Here is a 24,138-nt window from a genome sequence, read left to right as displayed (position 1 = left end):
TCTAAACATTTCCATAAAAATTCGAATCAAATATACAAATATTTTGTCAAATATAAAACTCGTTACTACTTTTTAAAAAATTATTTTTATCACACTTAAATCTTTCCCTTATCAGTCATCTTTTGAAGTAAGCTATGAACTTTCAAATATCATTTTGCTAATTTACCATTTTAGTTTTTTTTTTTTTACAGTATCGCTTAACCTGACAGATTAAGAACTAATTCATTGTGAATCTAAGCTACATTTAAGAATTTGTCATTGGCCAATGGATTATTGTATGCATAAGGCAAAATTCGAATCCTCGACACTTATTTAAACGGACTAGTAAACTAACCACTAAACCAACCCAACTTGGTTATAAAATAAACTATTCAAAGCACAACCTAAATCTAAGTCCAAAATGACATTGAATAAAAATAACAAATGTTACAAACCCAAAGCCACCAAAATATATTTTGAACATGGACGAGATGGAATCTTGCATACCCCGACATTCTATACCATTTTTAATATTTTATATTAAAAAAGAACAGTTTTGTACTATGTAAACAAATTTGATTAGCTTAAAACAACTGTTGAGCCAATGTACTCAACAAACCACTCTTAACTCTTAAGATAATTTATACACAAACAATTGTACTGAAATAAGTTCTAATACTTTGGCTTTCTTAAACAAGCTATGATACTAGTTTTCAAGCCAGCAAATGTTCTCACTCTTGCACAGTTACACCTAAATTTACATTCCACACAATAAACAGCTACAATGACAATAGATCACTTTATTCCTTAAAGGTAACCCTCCATCAAGGTTAAAATATCAAAAAATTTTCCCAACAAAGCCATGTAAGATATCTAGCAAAGAAGAAAGACGTTTTCATTGACTTGGCTAACTTTTGGAAGGCTTCAAAGCACCAATTATTATTATAGTATTAGTAGGTCGTCTGGTAGAATCATTATTTCATAATTAGAGAACTCAATCAATTCAGTTTAACATATCAAAATAACAAGCAAATTCTTAAAACCACTTAGAAAATTTCACACCAATATTGGTAATAATTGTTAAAAAAAGAGAAAACAAAAAAGGAAACAAAAGACATGTATTTGCATCTCCTTAAATAAACAGAAGCAATAAAAGCAAAAACCAGATGACCTGCAGAAGAACCAATAGTCATAAGCCCTTCCTAACCAACTCGTTTTATGAAACAATCTGAATCATCTCATTCCCTCAATTGATCTAAATCTACCATCAGGTTACTCGTGTCGCTTCAAGTTTAATCTCTCCTGTACGTTAACACCATGTAGAAAAAATTCCATGAGCAACAGGAACGAAGAAAAATTTCCATCTCACTCATACTGGATATCAGACCATGTTAACCTAAGGTTAATCCAACAATACACATCTAACTTGGTTGAATCCTACCTTGCATAGGCATGAGCACAATACATAGGGTACAGAACAAGAAAATTTTGCAAAAAAATAGGATATGTGTATAGAATATTATATTTAGTAAAACTAAATCAAGTTTTTCAACTGCAAGACTTGACGTTTAGACTTTAACTAATAAATACCAACAATTACCTACTCGTAAATATTCATGATTTGGAAATAAATGGAACATGTTTCAACAAAAAACGGACGATATCTAGGAAATGATTGTAGATATGTTCTAACTAGAGAATATATAGAGATAAAATAACAAAAACTAACTTGCAAAAAAAAAATGAATAAATGAAACCATGGTGTTATTAGTTAAACAGACCTCAGAACTGAGTTCTCAGTTAGATACAGAACCAGCAGTCTCTTTGACAGGATGATCCTTAGACAATGTTTCCCAGTCAATCTGCCTAAGTATTTTAAATCTTTCATCGAGTGTCACAAAGCCAGCTTCAGGAGCAACAATGCTAGTAGTTCCAGCTTTATAGAGCAATACCACACTAGCTCCCATATCCGGTCCATGGAGTTTTCCAGTCAACAGAAGTCGGAGAGGCATGAAAAGAGATTTCCCCTGGAACATTAAGAAAAACCTTTATTTTAGCATTGATATTTATTTCAAGAGTTAGATAAGTGAATGTAATCCATATAACTATACGTATATGGCACAATTTAAAAGGTAAAATCACATGATTTTATGTTTTAATCCTGTCAACTGATATACGATCCAATAACCCAAAGTAGTTTATCTCTCTCATGAAGAGCTATTCCTCTAACTTCATCCTTTTATTTATACAAATATGCATTCAATTCAGCTTACCTTGCGCTTAAGGGATTTACCGAATGCTTTCACCCACTTTTTCCAACCATCATGGCCTTCTTCAAGTGCAGCTACCAGCTCACCATTATCATAGGCAGCCAACAGGCTGACAAAAAAATTGGAGAGATCGTCTTGTATGACTGATTCTGCTTCATGGCTGCCAGCAACATGTACAAAGTTGCAATCAGGAATCTCAATCTATGCATCATACTTTACATCTAAAAAATAGATATAATTTATAGACAACGTCGATTAGCTGAAGGATGTTGACCTTAAATATTAGCAAAGCTAGATTCACTAAAGAAGTCATATCACATACATTATTAGGCTATACCTTTGTAAAGTAGAATGTATTGGATAAGAAAGCAAGTTAGAAAGCGCCGTATCTGCATCAGGTATCAAGTCAATTCCATCCTTAAGCAGCTCAATTGCCTCCTGTTAGTCAACCACATATCAATTAGATAGTTAATTTACTTGAGTCTAATGGTTTACGACACAACAAAATCATACTAAATAAATTCAAGTGCCTTGGAAAATGATTAAATAGAATTCTACTTAGAATGAGACTGAATCAAGAACATATGGAATCAAATCTCACATCAACAAAAGGCCCTGTTGATACTGTGAGTAAGCCAGATGCCTTCCAGTGGTCTCCAATAAGTTGGGCCACTTCCTGTAATGGCCGTGCCCTTAAATGCTGACCATTCATCCACCTGAATAGAAGACAAGGAATAAATGTAAGAAACCTAAATAGATATTTATTATATACTTTTAGCAACAATGCTTTTTAGGAGTAAGAATATATAACTCAAAATTCCCAATATGAATAAACTAACACTTGAAGTGTCCGAATATTATGTATATTCAAATGTACAGGAAATCATCTCTTTATAGAGGAATTACAGAAATAGAAATAACTAGAAAATGGAAAAAATACTAGCCTAAAATAAGGAAAGATTTCTAATCATAAAATCCCTAAAAATAAGCTAAACTAAACTGGAAAGGATATTATAATTAATTCTATTTACAGAAAAGATTCATGAAATAAATTAGGAATCTGATTTTGATTTGATCTAGTCAACACTCCCCCTCAAGCTGGCTTGAAGATATCCTTCATTGACAGCTTGCTTATTATGCTATCAAAGGTCTTCTTGGGTAATCCTTTAGTTAGAACATCTGCCAATTGTTCCGTGGTCGGAACATATGGGATACAAATCTGTCCTCTCTCAATCTTTTCCTTTATAAAATGCTTGTCAACTTCAACATGTTTATTTCTATCATGCAGAACTGAATTATGGGCAATAAAAATTGCAGATTTGTTATCACAATACAACCTTATTGGTGGAGAAATGGGAACCTTAGTCCTTGTAGGATTTTCTCTACCCATAGTGTTTCACATATTCCATGAGCCACTGCTCTAAACTCAGCTTCTGCACTACTTCGTGGCACAACACTCTGCTTTTTACTCCTCCAACTAACCAGGTTTCCTCCAACAAAGGTGCAATACCTAGATGTTGACCTTCTATCCATGACATTCCCAACCCAATCTGCATCTGTATAGGCTTCTACTTGAAGATGTCCATAGTTTTTGTAGAGTAACCCTTTCCCAGGCAACCCCTTCAAGTACCTTAGGATTCTAAAGACAGCATCCATGTGTTCTCGGCCAGGTGAATGCATAAACTGGCTTACCATGCTTACAGCAAAGGCTATATCCGGGTGTGTATGGGATAAATAGATTAGCCTCCCCACTAACCGCTGATATCTCCCTTTGTCCATTACATTTTCTGGTTCAGCTGGCTTAAATTTTAAGTTAGGCTCTATAGGTGTTTCAGCAGCTTTATAACCAAGTAATCCCGTCTCTTTTAAAAGATCTAGGATGTACTTTCGTTGGTTCATAAAAATGCCTTCCTTAGACATTGCAGATTCAATTCCAAGGAAATATTTTAATGAGCCAAGTTCTTTGATTTCAAAAGCTTTGGCAAGCTTTTCTTTCAAGTCTTTTAGCTCCAAGCTATCATCACCTGTCAGAATAATGTCATCTACATATACAATTAAGATGGCAGTTTTATTAACTGCTGAATGTTTATAGAAAAGCGTATGGTCAGCTTGGCTTTGAATATAACCAAGTCCCTTCACCACCATTCCAAGTCGTTCAAACCAAGCTCTTGGGGATTGTTTCAATCCATAGAGAGATTTCTTTAGTTTGCACACTTTATTCCTCCCTAGTTCAACCTCAAATCTAGGTGAAAGTTTCATGAACACCTCTTCCTCTAGCTCCCCATTCAGGAAAGCATTCTTTACATCCAATTGATGTAAAGGTCAATTGTAATTCGCAGCAAGAGATAAGAGAATCCACACAGAGTTGAGTTTAGCAACCGGAGCAAAGGTCTCTCAATAATCTACTCCATAGGTTTATGTAAATCCCCTAGCTACTAACCTAGCCTTATACCTCTCTATACTTCCATCAGCATTGCACTTGATGTTGAAAACCTACCTGCAGCCAACCAATTTTGCATTCTGTGGCAGATCTATAATCTCCCAAGTTTCATTCTTCTTGAGTGCATGCCACTCTTCCATCACTGCTAATTTCCAATTGGGATCATCTAGTGCTTCCTCTATATTCCTAGGCTCAAACAGATTTGTAATTTTAGAAGTAAAAGCTCGATGTTTTTGAGAGAGATTTTGGTAAGAGACATAATTGGAAATAGGATGATTGGTGCTGGTTTTGAGTACCTTTTTGGTGCAGATTCTGGTTTCTTTCCTAAGGGCTATTGGCAAATTATTATTAGAAGTAGCAATTTCAGATTTATCTGGAAGATCCTCAGGTACTACAGTTGGGCCGTCTTCCGGGTTTTCAGATTGGGTTGGTACAGAGATGATGGCTGGTCTCTATTCTTCTTGGGATATTTCCGAACATAACATCGAAGCTCCTTTTCTGATTGTGGTATTTCTTTTTCTGTTTGTGTTCCAACTAATTCTGGCACAATTTCAGAATTGATTTCCACATCTTTTTTTGCAATTATTTTAGAATTTGTTTGATCAGTGAAAGTTGTATCCTCAATATGTAAGATAGGAGTGGATAAAGGTTCATGCAAAAAATTTTCTTCACTTAGACTCTCCCCCTGAAGAAAATTTTTCTGTAAAAATGTTTCATGTTCCAAAAGAGTAACATCCATGCTTACATGACATTTCTTTGTGTGTGGATTGAAACATTTATAACCCTTTTGACTTGGGGAATAGCCAATAAAAATGCATTTTTCTGCCCTTGGATCAAGTTTACTTCGGGGTGAAGGTGTATACAAAAATACAGTACAACCAAGTACTTTTAAAAGTAAATCAGAATGCAACCTACATGCTGGAAAATTCTTTTTGAAAGTATCCAACGGTGTGCAGTATCCAACGGTGTGCAGTAATTTAACACACGCGTAGGCATTCGATTCGAGATAGGCTGCTGTTAGGACAGCATCTCCCCATAAATACTTTGGAATATTACCCTCAAACATAATGGCACGTGCTACTTCAAGAGATGTTTATTCTTCCTTTCAGCAATGCCATTTTGTTAGGGTGTATTGGGACATGTAGATTAATGTTGAATACCTTTTTTTTGAAGAAATTCACCAAGATTTTTGTTAAAGAATTCAGTACCATTATCACTTCTTAATATTGAAATAATATTGAAATTTTTGTGTCAAATTGAGTTTCTACTATTTTTGAAAAATACTAAAAAATTTTAGAAACCTCAGATTTTTCATGCATGAGATAGATCCAACATAGTCGTGTGTGGTCATCGATAAAAGTCACAAACCATTTCTTTCCAAATTGAGTTGTTATTTTCGATGGACCCCATACATCACTATGAATCAACTGGAAAGGTTTAGATGCATGATAAGGTTGAGAGTAATAAAAAACTCTGGCTCTTTGCACGAATACAACTTTCACATTTAAGTAAGGAATAATCAATATTCTTAAACAAACTTTCACATTTAAGTAAGGAATAATCAATATTCTTAAACAAACTTGGAAACAAATGTTTGAGATATGGAATAATCAATATTCTTAAACAAACTTGGAAACAAATGTTTGAGATATGGAAAATTAGGGTGTCCTAATCTATTGTGCCAGAGCATTATTTGGTCATTTATAGGCATAGAACTTATACCACTAAATCCTTGAGCTACTTTATCTTCCGAAATATCCTCAAAATGATAGAATCCGTCCATCATCTTAGCACTGCCAATCATCTTCCCCGAGGTCCGGTCCTGAAAAATACCATGAGTGTCAAAGAATGTAACAGCACAATTGGAATCCTTGCAGATTTTACTAATAGAGAGAAGATTACAAGAAAAATTTGGTACATGTAGGACATTTCTTAGGTCAATGTTTTTGGACAATTTAATTGTACCTTTTCCAGCAACGGATGAAAAACTACCATCAGCAACTCTAATTTTCTCATTTTCAAAAGAAGGAGAATAAGTTTTAAATAAAGGAGAGAGGCTGGTCATATGGTCAGATGCACCTGAATCGACAATCCATGGTGCATTCAAGTTTGAGATGCATTTAAGGGACATAGAAATACTAAAATTACCTGTTTGAGCCAAAGAACCACTAGGAGTACTAGATACAGAACTGGAATTTAACAGCCTTATGAACTGCTCAACCTGTTCCTTACTCAAGGATGATTTTTCAACCTCATGAGCAGTTGGCGTAGAACGTATTTTGGGACCAGGTTTACTGCCTTTAAGATGTGCTGGTTTTCCATGAATCTTCCAGCAGGTTTCTCGGGTGTGACGAGGTTTATTGCAGTGGTCACACCAAAGATTGGAGGGATGCTTCTGATTTGATGAACTTTTAAGTGCAGCAGGTGCCACTAAGAGTGCAGTAGACTCCAAAAAAGTCTGTTCAGTCTTGCCTTTCCCCATCATCACAGCTCTACGAGTTTCCTCTCTTCTAACCTCCGCAAAAACTTCTCCAATTGAGGGTAGGATTGCTCTTCCAATAATTCTGCCACGAACTTCATCTAGCTCCACATTGAGGCCTGCAAGAAATTAAAATATTCTCCCTTCTTCCACTGTTTGTTGGTGGTGTTTGGCATCAGCGGCTGAAATCCACTTGTAGTTATTGAAGTGGTCAAGGTCCTGCCACACCCGCTTTAATGTGTGAAAATATTTGGTGACATTGTCACTCCCTTGTTGAATTTCTCTAGCTTTTAGAGTAAGTTCATAAATTTGAGATTTATTCCCAAGATCAGAGTACATCTCCTTGACACTATCCCACAATTGTTTGGCAGTGGTATAGTACATATAGTTACTACTGATATCCTCCTCCATTGAGTTCACCAGCCATGTCATCACCATGGAATTTTCGGTATCCCACACATTATATTGTGTGTCAGTGACGTTAGGCTGGCTTCGCTCACCGGTGAGATATCCAATCTTTCCTCTTCCACGAATGTCCATCTGAACTGATTGAGACCACCTAAGGTAGTTTGACCCATTGAGTCGAAATGTGGTGATCTGAACTGAATGGGAGTCACCACTAACTAGTACCCATTGCTCAGATTTTAAATCTGACGGAGTAAGAGTGGTGTTCTCCTTTTGTTCATGATTAATGACTGACGAACTGTCAGCCATGTCTATAAATCAGAGGCACAGTGCAGAGATTCTGCTCTGATACCAACTTGAAGTGTCTGAATATTATGTATATTCAAATGTACAGGAAATCATCTCTTTATAGAGGAATTACAGAAATAAAAATAACTAGAAAATGGAAAAAATACTAGCCTAAAATAAGAAAAGATTTCTAATCATAAAGTCCCTAAAAATAAGCTAAACTAAAACCGGAAAAGATATTATAATTAATTCTATTTACAGAAAAGATTCATGAAATAAATTAGAAATCTGATTTTGATTTGATTTAGTCAACACTAACTAATAATGCATTCAACAACTATATGCATATAAAACACCATGTATATCCTTTGAGTAAGAAAACAGGAACTTGACATTCAGAACATAAAATTAGCAACCGTAAGTTTTCATCTCATCTCAAAATACAAAGCAAATCAAAACAAAAGTTACCTTAACTTCGTGGAATCAAAAACAGCACCACTTTTGTTAACACGTTCAATAGTGAATTTTTCAACTGTTAGACAAAAAAAAAAAAGATATCCGTAAAGACATGTTCAAATAAATTCCTGTTTGGTAAGCAATCAGTCTCAACTCTCAATAGCATACTGTCTTTACAGTACTACAATAGTGGAATTAAAAACAAAAAACCACTAACCGAGTTGATTAAGGGTGAAAAACTCATTTTCAGTTCCATCACCCCAGCCTAATAATGCAAGGTAATTCACCATTGCTTCAGGTAGGTATCCCATCTCCCTGAACTGTGAGACAGCAGGTATTAGAGTTTGGACTAATTATCCATGTAAGAGAAGCTTTACTAGCTTTACTAGTACATATTGGGGTGAAACATGATATTAATAGAAGAGAGAGAAAGGGGGGGGGGGGGATCAAGTGAGATCGCAAATCATAACTTCTATGACAAATACATTGTGTAAATGAAGAAGAATCAATCTCACCTGACCCACTGATGTTGCACCATGTCGTTTTGATAATTTACTCCGATCAGGAGCCAAAATCAAGGAAACATGTGCAAAATAAGGCATGGGAAAACCTAAAGCCTGCAAACACATTCATGAACGGTGACAAGAAAATCAGTTAACTAGAACAAGTAATGTCTGTAAAGCAACAAGGGGATTAGTAAGCGATATCGGTTTTTTTTTTGGGGGGAGGGACGGGTTCTCCATGTGTTGATATCTATCTTCCTCGGAGTGGTGAACATTCTCTCTAGGGTTTCAGAAAATTGACATCAATCATAAATTCTCTCATTGCTGGTTCTAAGGCAGAGAACCAGATACAGTGTGCTCGTTTATTTCATTAAACAACAAAACAACAAAGTCTTATCCCACTAGGTGGGGTTAGCTACATGAACCAAACAACGTCATTTAGCCCTATCATGTCTATCATGTATCATGGATCAAGCATTTATAAACAAGGGAGGAAAAAAAGGAGGATCAAAACCTTGATTGTGGATCAAGGCATATTTACCTTTATCACATAACCAGTTTTGCCACCATTGGCACCATCATTAAATGATGTTATCTGACTAAAAGCAGTCTGTTATACCCTAGATCACTGTTTGCTTTCCAAATATTCCAATTTTCCAAGCTCCAAAATTTCCTCACTGGCTTGGTCTATCTATTCCCTCAGAACATCAAATTTCACAATTCCAACATAACTCCATTTCTTCAACATAATCTATGTCAGCTCATTCCCAAAATAAATACCAACTTACACTAACGATATGTTCTCAATTGAACTCAGATTTTCACTTTTGGTTCGACTCAGTGAAATTTTTTTAAGGGAAAGAATAATGCTAGAACAAAATATGTATATATAGTATATACTTTTACCTTATATATTAATGCCTGCCTTAGAGTGTTTGGTAAATGCTCCTCTGCTCTGAGTTGCAAATAAACAGAATTAGTGAATAATATTCAAGAATACTGACTATGAAATTATAATCACTACCTTATAACATGGGAAATAGCCATGGTAGCATCATCCACTGTTACACAAAAGTTGTAAACAGGCTGACCATTACTCCTCATTATCACAAAATCTCCAAGCGTATCCAAGCTCCAACTAACCTTCAAGACACTACCAAAAGAAGTTAATAGGAAGTCTATGTTATTTAAAAGAAATATTGTTCACTTTACATTGTTTCATTACTGACTGACAAATTTTCAAATGTTTATTAACAGAATAAGGTTTTAATTTCATGAAGGTGTATCATTCTGCTGTTTCTAAAGGGATCATTAATAGTTGTTTCTGAGATGAAAATACTTTCAAGATATCGGTTGACTTCTGGAGACCAAGTTTACAATGCATATACTAAAGATGCCTGTGAAGTACGTTATCTTTATCACATGGGGTAGGAAATCATCCATCATACCATTAAATTAAATAAAGTAAAATCTAGAAATGGCAGTAAGAACTCACTTCGCCACGTATTATGTCATTAATTTTTAAATTTCCTTTGGGGACACGAAACCGATATGTATAAGGAGTTCCCTTTGTCAGCTCTTCTTCTACTTCCTCATTTGTTGCATTGGCCCATTTACCTGTGTACACTGGAGGCAGTTGCTTTAATTTGGCAACCTCCTTCATTTTCTCTAGTTCCTGTCAAAATAAATATGGGTCAAGAACTAACCTTAAAACAATTTCAATCGAAGACATGAATTCTTCAAAATTAGTAGAGTAAATGATGAGCAAACTCCAATGGTGCAGCCTCATAATCTAGTATTTGTATTTCTTTCTAAATGGTATATATCCCCAAAAACTATGAGACCCTCGTCAATGCAATTTTCAAAGGTGAACTAAAGATCATGATCATGGAAACAAAACAACTTATGGCTTGTGAGAATACGGCAGAAGAATGACATGAAGTCAATCAATAACACCAAAGCCATTTAATTCCCACCAACTCTTCTTTCAACAATCAATCAAGTCACTTAACATGGGAAGAAGCACAAATGCATTTGAACCTTCCCCACCCCATGAACCATATTTTGAATTTGAACCGAAGTAATAACACAACTATCTAATTTCACAATTCAAGAAGTCCTGTTTCTTATTGTAGAGACAGAAAATGCCCATTGAAAGGAAAATTTCACATAACAAACATTTTAAAGCATATGGCCAAGTCCTCACTTAATGAACAAGGGCAGGAAAGTGTACATCACATTTCCCTGAGCTATGTCAAGTACGGGTCATCTAGAGCTTGGGGGATAAATACCTCATTAGAACAAAAGCATCGATAAACCTGGCCAGATTCGAGGAGTTTCTCAGCATATTGTTTGTACAAAGAGTTCCTCTCGGATTGCCTATATGGACCATAATCCCCACCAACACCAGGGCCTGACAAGTCCACCACATTACAATCATAGAAATTAATCATGAACAAATCTTATCGAATTGCAAATTAAAATGAAAAATAGAAATTTTCAGACGACAAAACAAAAAATGAAAGGCAGCATAAAATACCTTCATCCCATCCAAGGCCAAGCCATGAAAGATCCCGAAGAAGGGCTTCCTCAGATTCCTTGGTAGACCTCTCCAAGTCAGTATCCTCAATTCTCAACACAAATGTCCCACCTTTGGACCTGAAATTGCAATTCATAAAAGTACAAAACATCAGAAAAATTATAGCAAGTTTCAAGTCAAATCCAATCAAAACGTCCAAAACACAACTACCTTTTTTATACTGAAAAAGAATTGCATTAAGAAGAGGAGAAGTTCAAAACAATTACTACAAACAAAAAACTCCTTAAACGATTTTTCCACATTTGCACCAGAAATTTGGAGTGGGTTATCCCACCCCCTCTTTTTTCCTGAGCTTAAGGTAGCAATGTGACTTAAACTTTGTTTGATAGTTTTGAGACACACTGACAATTGAACCTAATATAAATTCACATTTCTAACTTCTTTCAAGATTAAAAAAATCCTGAAACAATTTTCAGCTTTGGTATATTGATGTCACATTTCTAACTTCTAACTTCTTTCACCATTAAAATATGCAGATATCGAAGTGGATATAGATTAAATATTACGAAATGCTGGATAGGAACAAAAGAAACCTAACCAAACCCAAAAACCAATAGAAGACGATAAACTTAAAAAATAAAAATTAAAAAGAAAAATTAATCCAGAAAAAGATAAGAAAAAGGGACCTTGCGAACAAGTAATTGAAGAGTGCAGTTCTGGCGCCGCCGACGTGGAGGTTACCGGTAGGAGAAGGCGCGAAACGAACGCGAACGGGTGAAGGTTCTTGGTGTTGATGAGAGAGAGAAGAAGCTTTGAGTGAGAAAGCTCTTCGGAGGAAGAAGGTGGCGGTGATTCTTCGATGGTGATGGAGAATGATGGGTGGAGCAACCACCTTCGCCCAGGGAGTAACTGTAGCAGTGGCACCAACCATCATCAACGCGGCCATGGCTTATGATTCTCTCTCTCTCACACACTCTCTCTGTGTATTCTCCAATCAACTGAGTTCTGTGCCAAACTAACAAGATAGGAAAAGAATTGTTTAAGTCCATTGTCTTATCTTTGAAGTCACTTTTCAAGTTATATAGTTGTGCACGGCTGGATTCGATGGTCGTAGAAGTTTGCACCATTAAATAGTCATATAATAAAATATATTTTTTAAATTTTTTTAATAACGATTATGTGTTTGGATTACAATTTATAAATAAGAGTTTGTATAAAATTAATTTTGTAAAATTGATTTCAATGTAAAGTAAGTTTGGGTTAACGTAATTTATGTTTGGCAATCTTTATATTAAAATTGATTATAGTAAAATAAATATTTGGATTATACTACTCATAATCACTTTTAGATAAAAAATTATTATGAAAGAGACATTAATTTAAATAATTTTTGTATATATGCAAAATAAGAATACTAACAAAAATAATATAAAAAATATTTACTATATAAATAAATAAATACAATAAAAAATTAAAAATATAAAAAGAGAGTACTATAAATTTTATAATTACAAACAAAAAGAAAATATTCTATATTTTTTTAGTACTGTTAGTACTCCTTAATTTAGTATTATTTTGGACTATAAATTTTTATCATTTATAGCTTTATTGTTACTTATAATTAATTTTTTATTTATTTTGTCTTTTTTTTATAGAATCATAATTTATATTATACAAAATTTTAATAATAAACGTAGTATATAATAATTACAATTACAAAGTCGGAATAAAAAATAAAAAAAATTAATACAAAACAAAATAGAGTCCATCAAAGAATAGAAAAAAAATCACACAGATAAGAAATAATAAAAATTTCGTAAAATCAACAACATATATCATAAGAACAAAAAAATACAATAATAAGTAAATAAAATTCGTGTGAATAAAATCAAATAAAAATATAAAAAAATTTCATACACATCATAAATATAAAAAGAATTCATATGAACAAAAAAATAATAAAAATATCCTAAAAAAGTTAACACCATTTGTCATATGAATAAAAGAAATACAACAAAATAAATAAAAAATCATATGAACAAAGCCAAACAAAAATAAAAAAAAAAAGTTCATAAAAAATATACATATAAAAAATAATATAATAAATGATAAAAAAAAACTCATAAAAATATAACATGAAAAATTAGAATATTACACAAATAATATACAAATATTTATTATTAAATAAAAAATACAACTAAAAAATACAATAAAAAATATAAAAATTAAAATATGAAAATGAGTATTAAAAATAATAAAAAAAATTAAAATATTCAATTTACTGGTGACTAAAATAAATCTGAACTATTTTAATAAAAAAATAGAACGAAGAACTATGAAGAAGTAGGAAGAATTGCAAAGAATTACTGTGAAGGTAATAGTTACCGGTATCCTTTTTATAGAAGAAAATGAAGGGTAGGGTTGGTAAAAAAGAAATAAAATTTTCACCTAATTTTTCAAAGATAATAAGCAACCATGAACGTGAAACGTAGATGTTACAAATTTTAACTTCTCCTGAACGTGCGTTCAGAAGCAGAATCAATTCTGCGTTTAGGAAGATAAAAATGGCCAAACATAAAAGTGAAACTTTCAAGAAGCTCAAACGTATTTTTCTTCTCCTCAACGTGTTTGCCAAACACACCCTAAATAGTTCTTTTCTAATTTTAATTACAAATTAAGCCTGTATATCTTATTTAATTATAAAAACTATTTTTTATTTTATAAATTATTATTTTATCATTCATCTATTATGTTTATTAACAATCAAAATAAAAAATAATAACACCTTTCATTGATCGTAATAAACTTTTTGGCTATTCCAATCGATTAAAAGTTTATATTTGATCCGTGACGTTCGTCAAGACTGTGAAATCGTGTTTATTTGAAAATCAATCGATTGGATTATCAAACCAATCGATTAAATTTCAGGTTTTCCATTACTCAATCGATTGGACTACAGGTTATCACAAAACAATCGATTGAAAATTGCAATGGAGCATGGTTTTCGCAAAAATTATTCGATTGGTCATATTACTCAATCGATTGAATTGTTTTTTAAAATTCAATCGATTTCTTATACTACTCAATCGATTGAATGCTCCAAAGCAACTTGAGGTCTCACAATTCAATCGATTGAAGTCATCAAAGCAAAAGCAATATAGATTTGCCCAATTTAATCGATTGGTTGTGTTACCCAATCGATTGAATTGTGTACTACGCCATTTTTCAAGTTTCTTATCGTTTTTATAAATTATTATCTTATTATTCATCTATCTTAACTTTAAAATTCTATATTCAATTTTTAAGACTTTATTTTGATTTAAATACTCTAATCTTATCTTTTCTTTAATATTAACATTATAAATTGGTGAATAACTATCACCAATTATTTAATCCCACCATTAAAATCGTGTATCAATCTCTTTATGTATTATGAGAGAGTGGTGCAGGCTTATGACTCGATGCCTGGGTAGTTATAATGTCTCTTGACTTACCCTTTTTTGAAATCATGTATTGGCTGGTAATGAATATTCTTATTTTTAACAGGAAATTCGTTGCTTGAAATGTTCCTCTTTTTGAGAAATTCATATAAAACACCCCCAACTGGAAATACCAATAGTGCAAGAGATATCGGCGATGCAGGAGATATTCAATATTTTCTTGTTTTAACTGCTTTTTATGTCTGCTCAAATATTTTATATTGAAATCCAATTATCATTATGTGCTCTTCATCGTGCAGAATGGCGAATTGCCGAGTGATGCTGGTGTCATCTCCGGAGCTGTGAAACCGATGTTCGATATATTGGAGGCTTAGAATGCAGAGCACAACATGAAAGTAACGTTATTAGAGCTTTACAATGAGAAAATAACGGATCGTGTGCCTCCTAAAGAAACTGTAAAATCCGAAGATGATAACTCTAAAAGTCCTATCGCTCTAATGGAGGATTGGAAAGGAGGCTTCTATTGTTAATCTAGGAAGAATTGATTAAAAATTTGTAATATATATACTTCGTATATGTCTTAGCAATACATGAACAGATTATTAAAATGCTTTGATATATATATTTAACAGGTTTTTTTTCCATTGGATTTTTCTTGACAAAGTTTTTAATGAGGCAGTCCCCATCACAAAGGATTTTGTACTCTTTTTCCTTCACTAAGGTTTTTTTCCCAGTGAATTTTTCTTTAGTAAGGTATAATCCTAAATTGTCATCTAAGGGGGAGTGTTGTGATAAAGATAGATGACCACGTATGTCTTGGGTGGCTATCTTTTCTCAAGACTGAATGAATCACTTTACAAGACAAAATCCAATAAATGAAGGTTGAAAATGAAGACACTTTATATGTATAAATAGAAGGCATCATGAGATGCTTTTTACATACAGCAATAATAAAGTAAATACTTTCTCTCTCTCTTTTCTTATATAAAGCACTTTTTTACTTTCTTTCTTTACATACTATTAATATAATATTAATATATTATTTTTATAGTAATATAATAGTATTGGTAAATACTGATAGTAGTATTTTTCTATTTATATTTTATTTTATTACTTCTTCCTTATTTATTTTACAACATCTACAATGGTTTATTTAGTATTGGAAGAATAATGTTAGGTAGTCAAAATATTATAGACAATAAATAAAAATACATGATCAATAATATTTACATTTATAAGAGAGTGTAAATCACTCTTCGGACTTAATTAACACATTTAATTTTTTTTATAACTATCTTTTAATTTCTTATTTAATTACACTAAAAGTCAATTCTAAGTTTAATGTGAATTAAATCTAAAAAAAATACTCTTTCATTATTATTACATTCATAATTCTACAATTTTTTTCAAATAAAAATTTTAAATTTTGATATTTTTAATCCTAGAAAAATCTCAAATCACATTTAAACATTTTATAAAAAATAAAAATATTTTATATTTGATTAGTCTCTATTTATTAAAAATGTCTAAAATTATTAGTTTTTAACCTACAAAATAAAATAATAAATAATAAATTGACACAAATTCATTAATTATAAATATTATATGTTTAAAATTATAGATGTTATTATACATATAAAATTATGAATATTAAATTAAAAAATTTTAACAACTTCTAGTCTTCTACTATACAATTTATATTTTACATATAGACTATTAGAAAATAAAAAATAAAATATAAAATATAAATAAAAATTAAAAATAAATTTTTTAAAATAATTATTAACTCACTATATTAAAATTAATTAATAAACATACATATGAATATTAAATAAAAAATATTAAAATAATTAAAATTATAATCCATTAGTGCACATATGAGATAATAATTTAAAAAATATAATAAGACACATAGTTTGAAATTTAGTAATATTAATTGTAAAAATTTATTAATCATAAACATCATATCTATAAAATTATAAATATTATGAGTATGAAATTATTAATGTTATTAATATGAAATTATGGATGTTATGTGTATGAAATTATGGATGTTATGAGTAAATTTATTAATTGAATAAATTAATTTAAGTATTTGATATTTTTAAATCCAATTATGATAAATTTTAAAAATATGTGTGTTAAAAAATCAGAATAAATTATTATTTCACTTTAAAAAATATGAAACAAATATTACGTAAGTGAGATAATAAATTAGTTACTACAAAAAAAATAATTAAAATTAATGACAATTAAAATTTAGATTATTCCAACCTCTATAATATTATGTAGGTACAGTGAAACAATAAGGAAACAATAAATTAGTGGTTACAAAGAAAAATCAATTAACATTAGTGACATTTAAAGTATATTATTATGATTAGTCTTTAATGTAATAATATATATGAAAATCAAATTATAAAAGGTCTTATTAATATATGATATGTTACCGTCTAATAGTTAAGAATATAATGTGATAAGTTGAGTAATAAAAGAGTAAGATAAAAAAATCAAAATGTAAAAAAATTATATAAATAAAGTCAAATAAAATTTTTTTGGCTAATTATGACTAAATTATTTTGGTTTCCAAATTTTTCGCATTAAAAATAATGGTGTATTATGTTGTTCCCATTTATTTGTAACTATCTTTATAATTTGTATCAACTTCACATATAAATAACATTAGATGAGAAATCATTAGGTGATTACGCTTTGATTAATAATGCAATGAAAATTTTTTTAACAAGCATACATATTACAAAAACTTGCTTTAATTTACTATCATGTAATTCAAAAAATCGTTACAAATTTTTTTGCAACTTCATCGAAATAGCATTTAAATATTGAACTAAAAGCAAGCTTACACATACCTCCAACTCTAAATCTCTTACAAGGCAATAATAACCCCTATCATGGCCAAAACTAACAATGCTAAAATCATAAAAATAGATACTACATTAAAATCTCTACTCTTGGAATTAATTTTTAGGATTATATTTTGATGAACCTCTAACATATAATTCTACTATGTAACTTTATTAGTTTCTGTCCCAAACTAACATCTTCAATCTCACAAATGGGTGACACATTTGCAACCAATTTTGCACTAGACATGACCTCCACAACATCATCATTAAAGTGGATATCAAAAATCTAGCCAGCTCATGCAAAGAACTTACAGCGAGAGAATTTTTTTCTGCCTATTTCACAAACATTATTCAACACAATTTTTTTTATTTTAACTAATTAGAATGTCAACAATTGTTTACCTTATATAGTGGAAATCTAAAAAATAACCTGTTCGAATTTTCATGAGTTTTTGGAATAAAAATTATTATATACAAACTGCATAAGCATTTTGAGTATTGTTCTTTCGTGATTTCAACGTTTCTCAGACTCTTCACATCACCATGTACGAGATCACTACTACTGGAAAAACTGTGTCTCCCTCCATGGCATTTCGAAGAAGACGAACTTCCTCTATTTGGCATCATCAAAACTGAACCTGGATGTGTCAATTCCTGCAAATGAAGAACTAGGGTTTCATGAGACCTTCAATGATGAAGAACGATAAAGGAGAAGTATTTTGGATACGGCGACGTTTTTATTAACAAGCCGATGGACTGTTTTGTCTTACTCGCATACGTGAACAGTTAACGGCAACGTACGTGACTTAACGTGTCAAGTCAGCAATCTTTGTTGATGAGTTATGCCAGAAAATAGACTGGAGACTGATATGTCTGACGGAAAAAACGATAGGGATTGATCTGTATATTAATTTTTTTTAGAGATTAAAATATTCGTTTTTAAAATCTTTAGAGACCGAATTGGATAATTATTCTAATAAATATTATATTTTTTTAGGTAAAAAAATTTATTTGTATTTTTTAAATAATTTATTTATTTGATTTGAAATATTGTGGTAATATTTAAATAAATATTTAAAAAGTATCTAAAAAATTTTGAAGTAAAATTTGATCTTTAATTTTTTTTATTTTTTAAAAAAATTTGTCATTAACAATAAAAAAGTTTTTAAACAAAATCACCTAGATATAAAATTATTAAACTTTTAAAATAAAAAGATTTTATTTTTTTAATAATATTTGCAAAAGATTGTATCAAAATCTAATCTCTAAAATTTTTTTAGACTATATATTTAATATCTAGATCTTTTGTTGTATTTTTAAATTTTTTAGAGATTATTTGTCGTTAGCATCTTTTTGAGATTATTTTTGTCACATATAATTATCTTCATGTAAAGTTAATAGTTGATTTAACAGTTAACCGTTTAGATGATTTAACATATTTAATTAAATTATTATCAAATAATTTTTAACTATCAAATTCAGATAAAAATAACTAGGTATGAATGTTTTCACCTTTTAAAATTAATCATATAATTTTATATTGTAGATCAAGTTAATCCTTTCATCAGTTTGACTAATTAACAATGTAAAAATTACAGAAAAATTTTAGGAAATAATATTTTTAATAAAATTAATTAAGTAATTCATTAATATTAATTCAAATATAAAAACAAATTTAAATGATTTCTAAATAGAAAGAACAAGTTGATCTTATTGGAACCACTAGTCTAAATGATTTCTAAACTTTACACTCTGTTAGCTAGTCTTTCAAATATTTTAACATTAATCATATCTATTTTTTACTCAATTTTCCATACACGCACCATTATTTTTAAACTCACTCAATTACCTGTTTTACACGTTTATAAATTATTGATATAAAACAATATAAATGCGTTGATAAACAATTTCATATAATATTATTTATTATATGAATTTTATTTATTTTGTAAAATATTAGCAACGGTATATTAGTTTTATGGTAATAAAACTAAATTACATAGCAATAATTTATAATAATCCAGAGTTTATAATTATATACTTTCATTCTTGACAATAAACAACTTTTTCATACAAACTAATAAGCCGAAACTATGACAATACGCATTTGCATTTTTTCCCTTTTTAATAATTTAATCACAGAAAGTTTCTCAAGGTTCCATGACATTCTTCTTAATAGCATATGATATGAAGTTCTTTTCTTAGTGTGAATTCGCCAATTTGCCATAAGCCGTACGTAGCTTGTGCCTTCAATTCAGAATTAATACAATGGCTAGTGATCAAATGCACCCTTGACACCCTCAAGGCTCTCTCCCAAGGACAACCTGCGATATAGGGGAAAATATTAGGACAAAAGCTTGCTCCATACATGCCATGTAGCTACAAAGCAAATCACCAACTTAAATAAATAAAAGTGAGTTTAATAAGTTTTTGGTTCTAAAGTATTCAGTATATAGGTATGAGTTTAAGAAGCAAATCTCTCAATCTTATTTATCTTTTTCCTACCCATCTCTAAAGTGAGAAAGTTGGTAAAATGAGAAAATAAGTGTTTAATCACTCTTAAATTAAGATAGTAAAACTAACATATAATAAAGTTACAAATTCAATAGTAATTAATCTCTTACTTTATCACTTTACTATTTTTCTCACTTTAGAGTGTTTTTTTTTTCGGGGAGCAAAACCATAAATCTAAAAGATTTTGAGTTATACTAAGATTTGAGAGAGAGGTCACATTTTCTGCATTCTACTCTTATTTATGATATCTGTTATAATGCATTTCCTTCTGAGAAATACTATAGCATAAGAGACACATGATAATAAATACTGAATAGAGAACCATTAGTTTTCAAAGTGAACAACCAAAAGCTTATACTCTTTTCCTCGGTAGTATGTGACTAGAACCCATACTGCTAAAATATAAAACCTTCCAATGCATTATGCACTTGCAGTCAGAAGTGTAAATACAGGGATAAAATATTGGTATACAATACAGGGACAGATTATTCACAACATATCTGATTATCAGTATTTCCTTTATAGTGAGCATCAACGAAATAAGGAAGAAAGACAAAACGTCATGCACTTAAAAAAGGAACCAAGGATCTACTTATAAAAGAAAAGCTTTTAAAAATAGAAGTACACACGTAAAAAGTTCAAAATCTAAAGTTCTCGGCTTCTTTTGATACACCATGACAAGGAGAACAGGTACAACACTTAGAATAGTAACAACTAGACCCTGTAAAGATGTAGAAGTAGCATCAAGGAATGATACCTCCCACTATAGGTCAAAACTCCAACAGACCATTCAAATTTCTCTCATCAGTTATGAATCTGGCCTTCCCTAGGAACTATAACTCCCTCTGGAATGATAAGGTGGCTTTTCTTATGAAACAGTGGCTTTTTCTAATTCAATCACTATGGTCAAATATCCCTAAAGAAAAGTACGAGTTGCTTTTATGAAAAAAAAAAAAAACAACAAAACTAATTTGTCACTCATAATTTTTACAACCGTATGTCAGCCATATTAAATATTTTTAATGTTGGCTAATCACCAAAACCTAAAAGGACTTACATCCAATCAAGAAACTGTTTATAATAAACTAGTATTCTCTGTTTATTTTTCTGCATCTTTGTCTTAAAAATTTCTAATGTGAAAGCAGAATATTCATTTTATGGAAAGGAATAAGACAGTAACTAAACATAAAATTGAAAAGTCTATGACCCCACAAGCATAATGCCATGGCTCCAACATTGCAGAACAACTCTTTTGCTAACTCATAAAAAAATTAAAAATAAATAAAATAAATAAATATAATCAGCATCAGGTTGTAGAATCTGAGCATACCTATGCATACAGTATTTGTACTCTTGGCCTCGAATGAAGTCCTTTTCTCCCTCTTCAAGCTACACATAAAAACACAATAGAAAGAATCTCCAATACGTAAGAACAAGCATGAATCTCGATACTATCAGAAACTCAAAAAGGTTATCATGCAGAATTTCGCCTCACCGGGTCACTCTCGTATATAAGCTCATAACAAGACGGCGAAAGGCATCGCAAGGCACAATTCTCCCTTGCTATGTTAGATGATTTGCATTGCCAGCCCCATATCCCACTATCACAAAATAAAATAAAAACCACAAATGTGAATCAACAGTTGCCAAATATCAAATATATTCTCAAATCCAAAACAAACATCCAAGAAAACAAAGAAAAATGCCTAACACCAAACATGGCAGTCACCAAGTACCAAATGCAAATCAACAATAGTCACCAAAACTCCACAAATATTCTACAAAACCTAATTAAATATTCAAGAAAATAATTTTTAAAAAAAAGAGTTTACTAGGAATACACTTATATTGTCATCCAATCAAATTCATTCTTTCAAATGACCAAGTAAGCAGTGAGTATGAAACATAATTACTAGTCCTAATGTAAAAAAGGAAACCCTTACCCTAAAATGGAGAAACCAAATTGCACATGTTAAATCTCAGAATAGCACTAAAATTCAAAGCAACTGTGCTTCATTACAATAGCATATGAATTAATATACAACAGCTAACAAAACATCACCTTCCACTTTTACTTGACAACTAAATATTTTCTATTTTGGTAATATTTTTATAAATTTAATTAAAGAAGACAAAGTGAAAACACCAACCTGTCAATATCAGTATAGCACTGAAGCTTCTTCTGCCTCACTTCAGCATCCTGCATATACATATACATATGAAATCACAAACAAAATTCAAAATAAGCAATAAATAGGATAAAAAAGGTATTCAAATTGAAGAATTTAGAGGGGAGAAGGTGCGTACGGAAACTGGGTAACGGGATTTGGCGAGAATCGGTGAAGAAATGAAGAGGAGCGACGAGAATAAGAGTAAAGATAAGAGTGAAATTCGAAGGGAAATTAACATTTCGAATTGTTATTAGGGGAAAAGAGAGAGAATCGAACAAGGGAAGGGAATAAACACTTGCGAAATTCCTGATTCTAATTTTAGCCGGTATGATATAAATTATATTAATTTATGTATAAAAATTGTAATAAATATAGATATAAATTAGGTGAAAGTTCATGTAAAATTCACTTCACGTGAAGTTGATATCTGACAATTTTTAGATGAAAATTTAATAAAATTAATCAAATTATTTAGGTGTTTGTTATGATATGATGATAAATTTATACGTACCGATACGTTTAAAATATAAACAAATAGAGCAATACTAGAGAATCAAAAGAGTATTAACCAAAAATTAGACAAATATTTTTAAGTGAATTCAAAATCTTTACAAATTAATATATATAAATATTTTTTCTGTTAAGTATTAGAATGTTCATTCTATATTATAGCTTAGCTCTGATACTCTTAATTATAATAAGCACTTATTAAACATGTGGAGACATGCTATCTATAGTTATAGTTTTTCAAATCGTACATATTAATTAAATTTTTAATAATAGAGTTCGAATATTAATAATAGAAACCTTGCTTAAAGATATGGAGGTATACTTGTCTTTATCCGTGGATTAATTGATATTAAACTTGTTTAAATTGAAAAAGTTTCTGGTGTAACACAGATATCTATTATATGTAAAGTTGATATAAAAGAGTTAGTATCTATTTTTCTCTCAAAATATATCTTTTCATATATAGAATTTGTTTGGGTAAAGATTTTTTTTAATTATTTTTTTTAGAAGATCTTATAGAAAAATAAAAATAATTTTATATTTAGGTATTATATATAAAAAGATTTTTTTATTTATCAATTATATTTGGGTATAATAATATAAAAATACTTATTTATTTATTTGTTATATAAAAAATATTTTTTTAAAAAAAAAGATTTTTTAAAAAAAGATATAAATTACAGCTTCTCAAAAAAGATGTGTTTTTTTTATTTTTCTAATACTTTTACTTTTACTACTAAAAATTACCAAACACACTAAAAAATAAAAAAAAATAACTTTTCATTAAAAAAAGATCTTTTTTTATCAAAATAATGGCGCCCAAACAAGCACATAATATAATACTAGGTATGTATATGTCTATAAAAATTTATTGAAAAATTAACATAATTTTAATTTTCTGAAATTTAGGTAACATATTTTTAAAAAATAAAAAATTTGTTTAAATACATGGAATAATACTATTTTCTTTTTTTACAAAAGTAAACTATGTATTCTTATTTTTTTTTACATAAAGTACAATATATGATGTTTGAACCTATGATGCATATCATCATATTTTTTTATATGTAAAATTGTGGGAGACGATGCACTTACTTTCCGACTACCACTTTTTTTTTTTTTCAAAAGAAATAAATAATAGTAATAAAATAAAAAAAATAAAATAAAAAATAAACATGTGTTGATCTTAACCTTATTAGGAATTGAGTTATTTATCATTCATCTAACAAAGCTTGCTAGCTAGTTGTCCCCATTTTTCTTCTCATTTGACTTCATCG

The 24,138-nt window shown here is 30.4% G+C and overlaps 3 protein-coding genes across 3 annotated transcripts; all 3 read right to left on the bottom strand.

Moving 5' to 3' along the window:
• Positions 1-942: 942 nt before the first annotated feature.
• Positions 943-12,418, bottom strand: LOC112731864 (glutamate--tRNA ligase, chloroplastic/mitochondrial). Its single transcript, XM_025780891.2, has 14 exons — positions 12,046-12,418; positions 11,360-11,478; positions 11,112-11,233; positions 10,316-10,495; positions 9,845-9,963; positions 9,727-9,775; positions 8,833-8,934; positions 8,535-8,637; positions 8,330-8,393; positions 2,851-2,965; positions 2,587-2,687; positions 2,253-2,409; positions 1,761-2,006; positions 943-1,281 (listed from the first exon to the last, which is right to left on the bottom strand). Exons 1-13 carry the CDS (start codon positions 12,303-12,305, stop codon positions 1,776-1,778), a joined length of 1,722 nt encoding a protein of 573 aa, XP_025636676.1. The 5' UTR covers positions 12,306-12,418; the 3' UTR covers positions 943-1,281; positions 1,761-1,775.
• Positions 6,170-7,316, bottom strand: LOC140178032 (uncharacterized). Its single transcript, XM_072212796.1, has 2 exons — positions 6,838-7,316; positions 6,170-6,511 (listed from the first exon to the last, which is right to left on the bottom strand). The coding sequence occupies exons 1-2, from the start codon at positions 7,172-7,174 to the stop codon at positions 6,477-6,479; spliced, it is 372 nt and encodes a 123-aa protein (XP_072068897.1). The 5' UTR covers positions 7,175-7,316; the 3' UTR covers positions 6,170-6,476.
• Positions 12,419-19,675: 7,257 nt separating the features above from the next.
• Positions 19,676-22,700, bottom strand: LOC112731847 (uncharacterized). Its single transcript, XM_025780890.2, has 5 exons — positions 22,488-22,700; positions 22,331-22,380; positions 21,676-21,781; positions 21,511-21,569; positions 19,676-19,990 (listed from the first exon to the last, which is right to left on the bottom strand). Exons 1-5 carry the CDS (start codon positions 22,587-22,589, stop codon positions 19,939-19,941), a joined length of 369 nt encoding a protein of 122 aa, XP_025636675.1. The 5' UTR covers positions 22,590-22,700; the 3' UTR covers positions 19,676-19,938.
• Between the last annotated feature and the right edge of the window lie 1,438 nt (positions 22,701-24,138).

This window comes from Arachis hypogaea, chromosome 2 (genome assembly GCF_003086295.3).
Source record: "Arachis hypogaea cultivar Tifrunner chromosome 2, arahy.Tifrunner.gnm2.J5K5, whole genome shotgun sequence".
In the NCBI taxonomy this organism is placed as follows: Eukaryota; Viridiplantae; Streptophyta; class Magnoliopsida; order Fabales; family Fabaceae; genus Arachis; species Arachis hypogaea.
The sequence above is the reverse complement of the archived record's forward strand: the minus strand, read 5'-3'. Positions and strand labels throughout refer to the sequence as shown.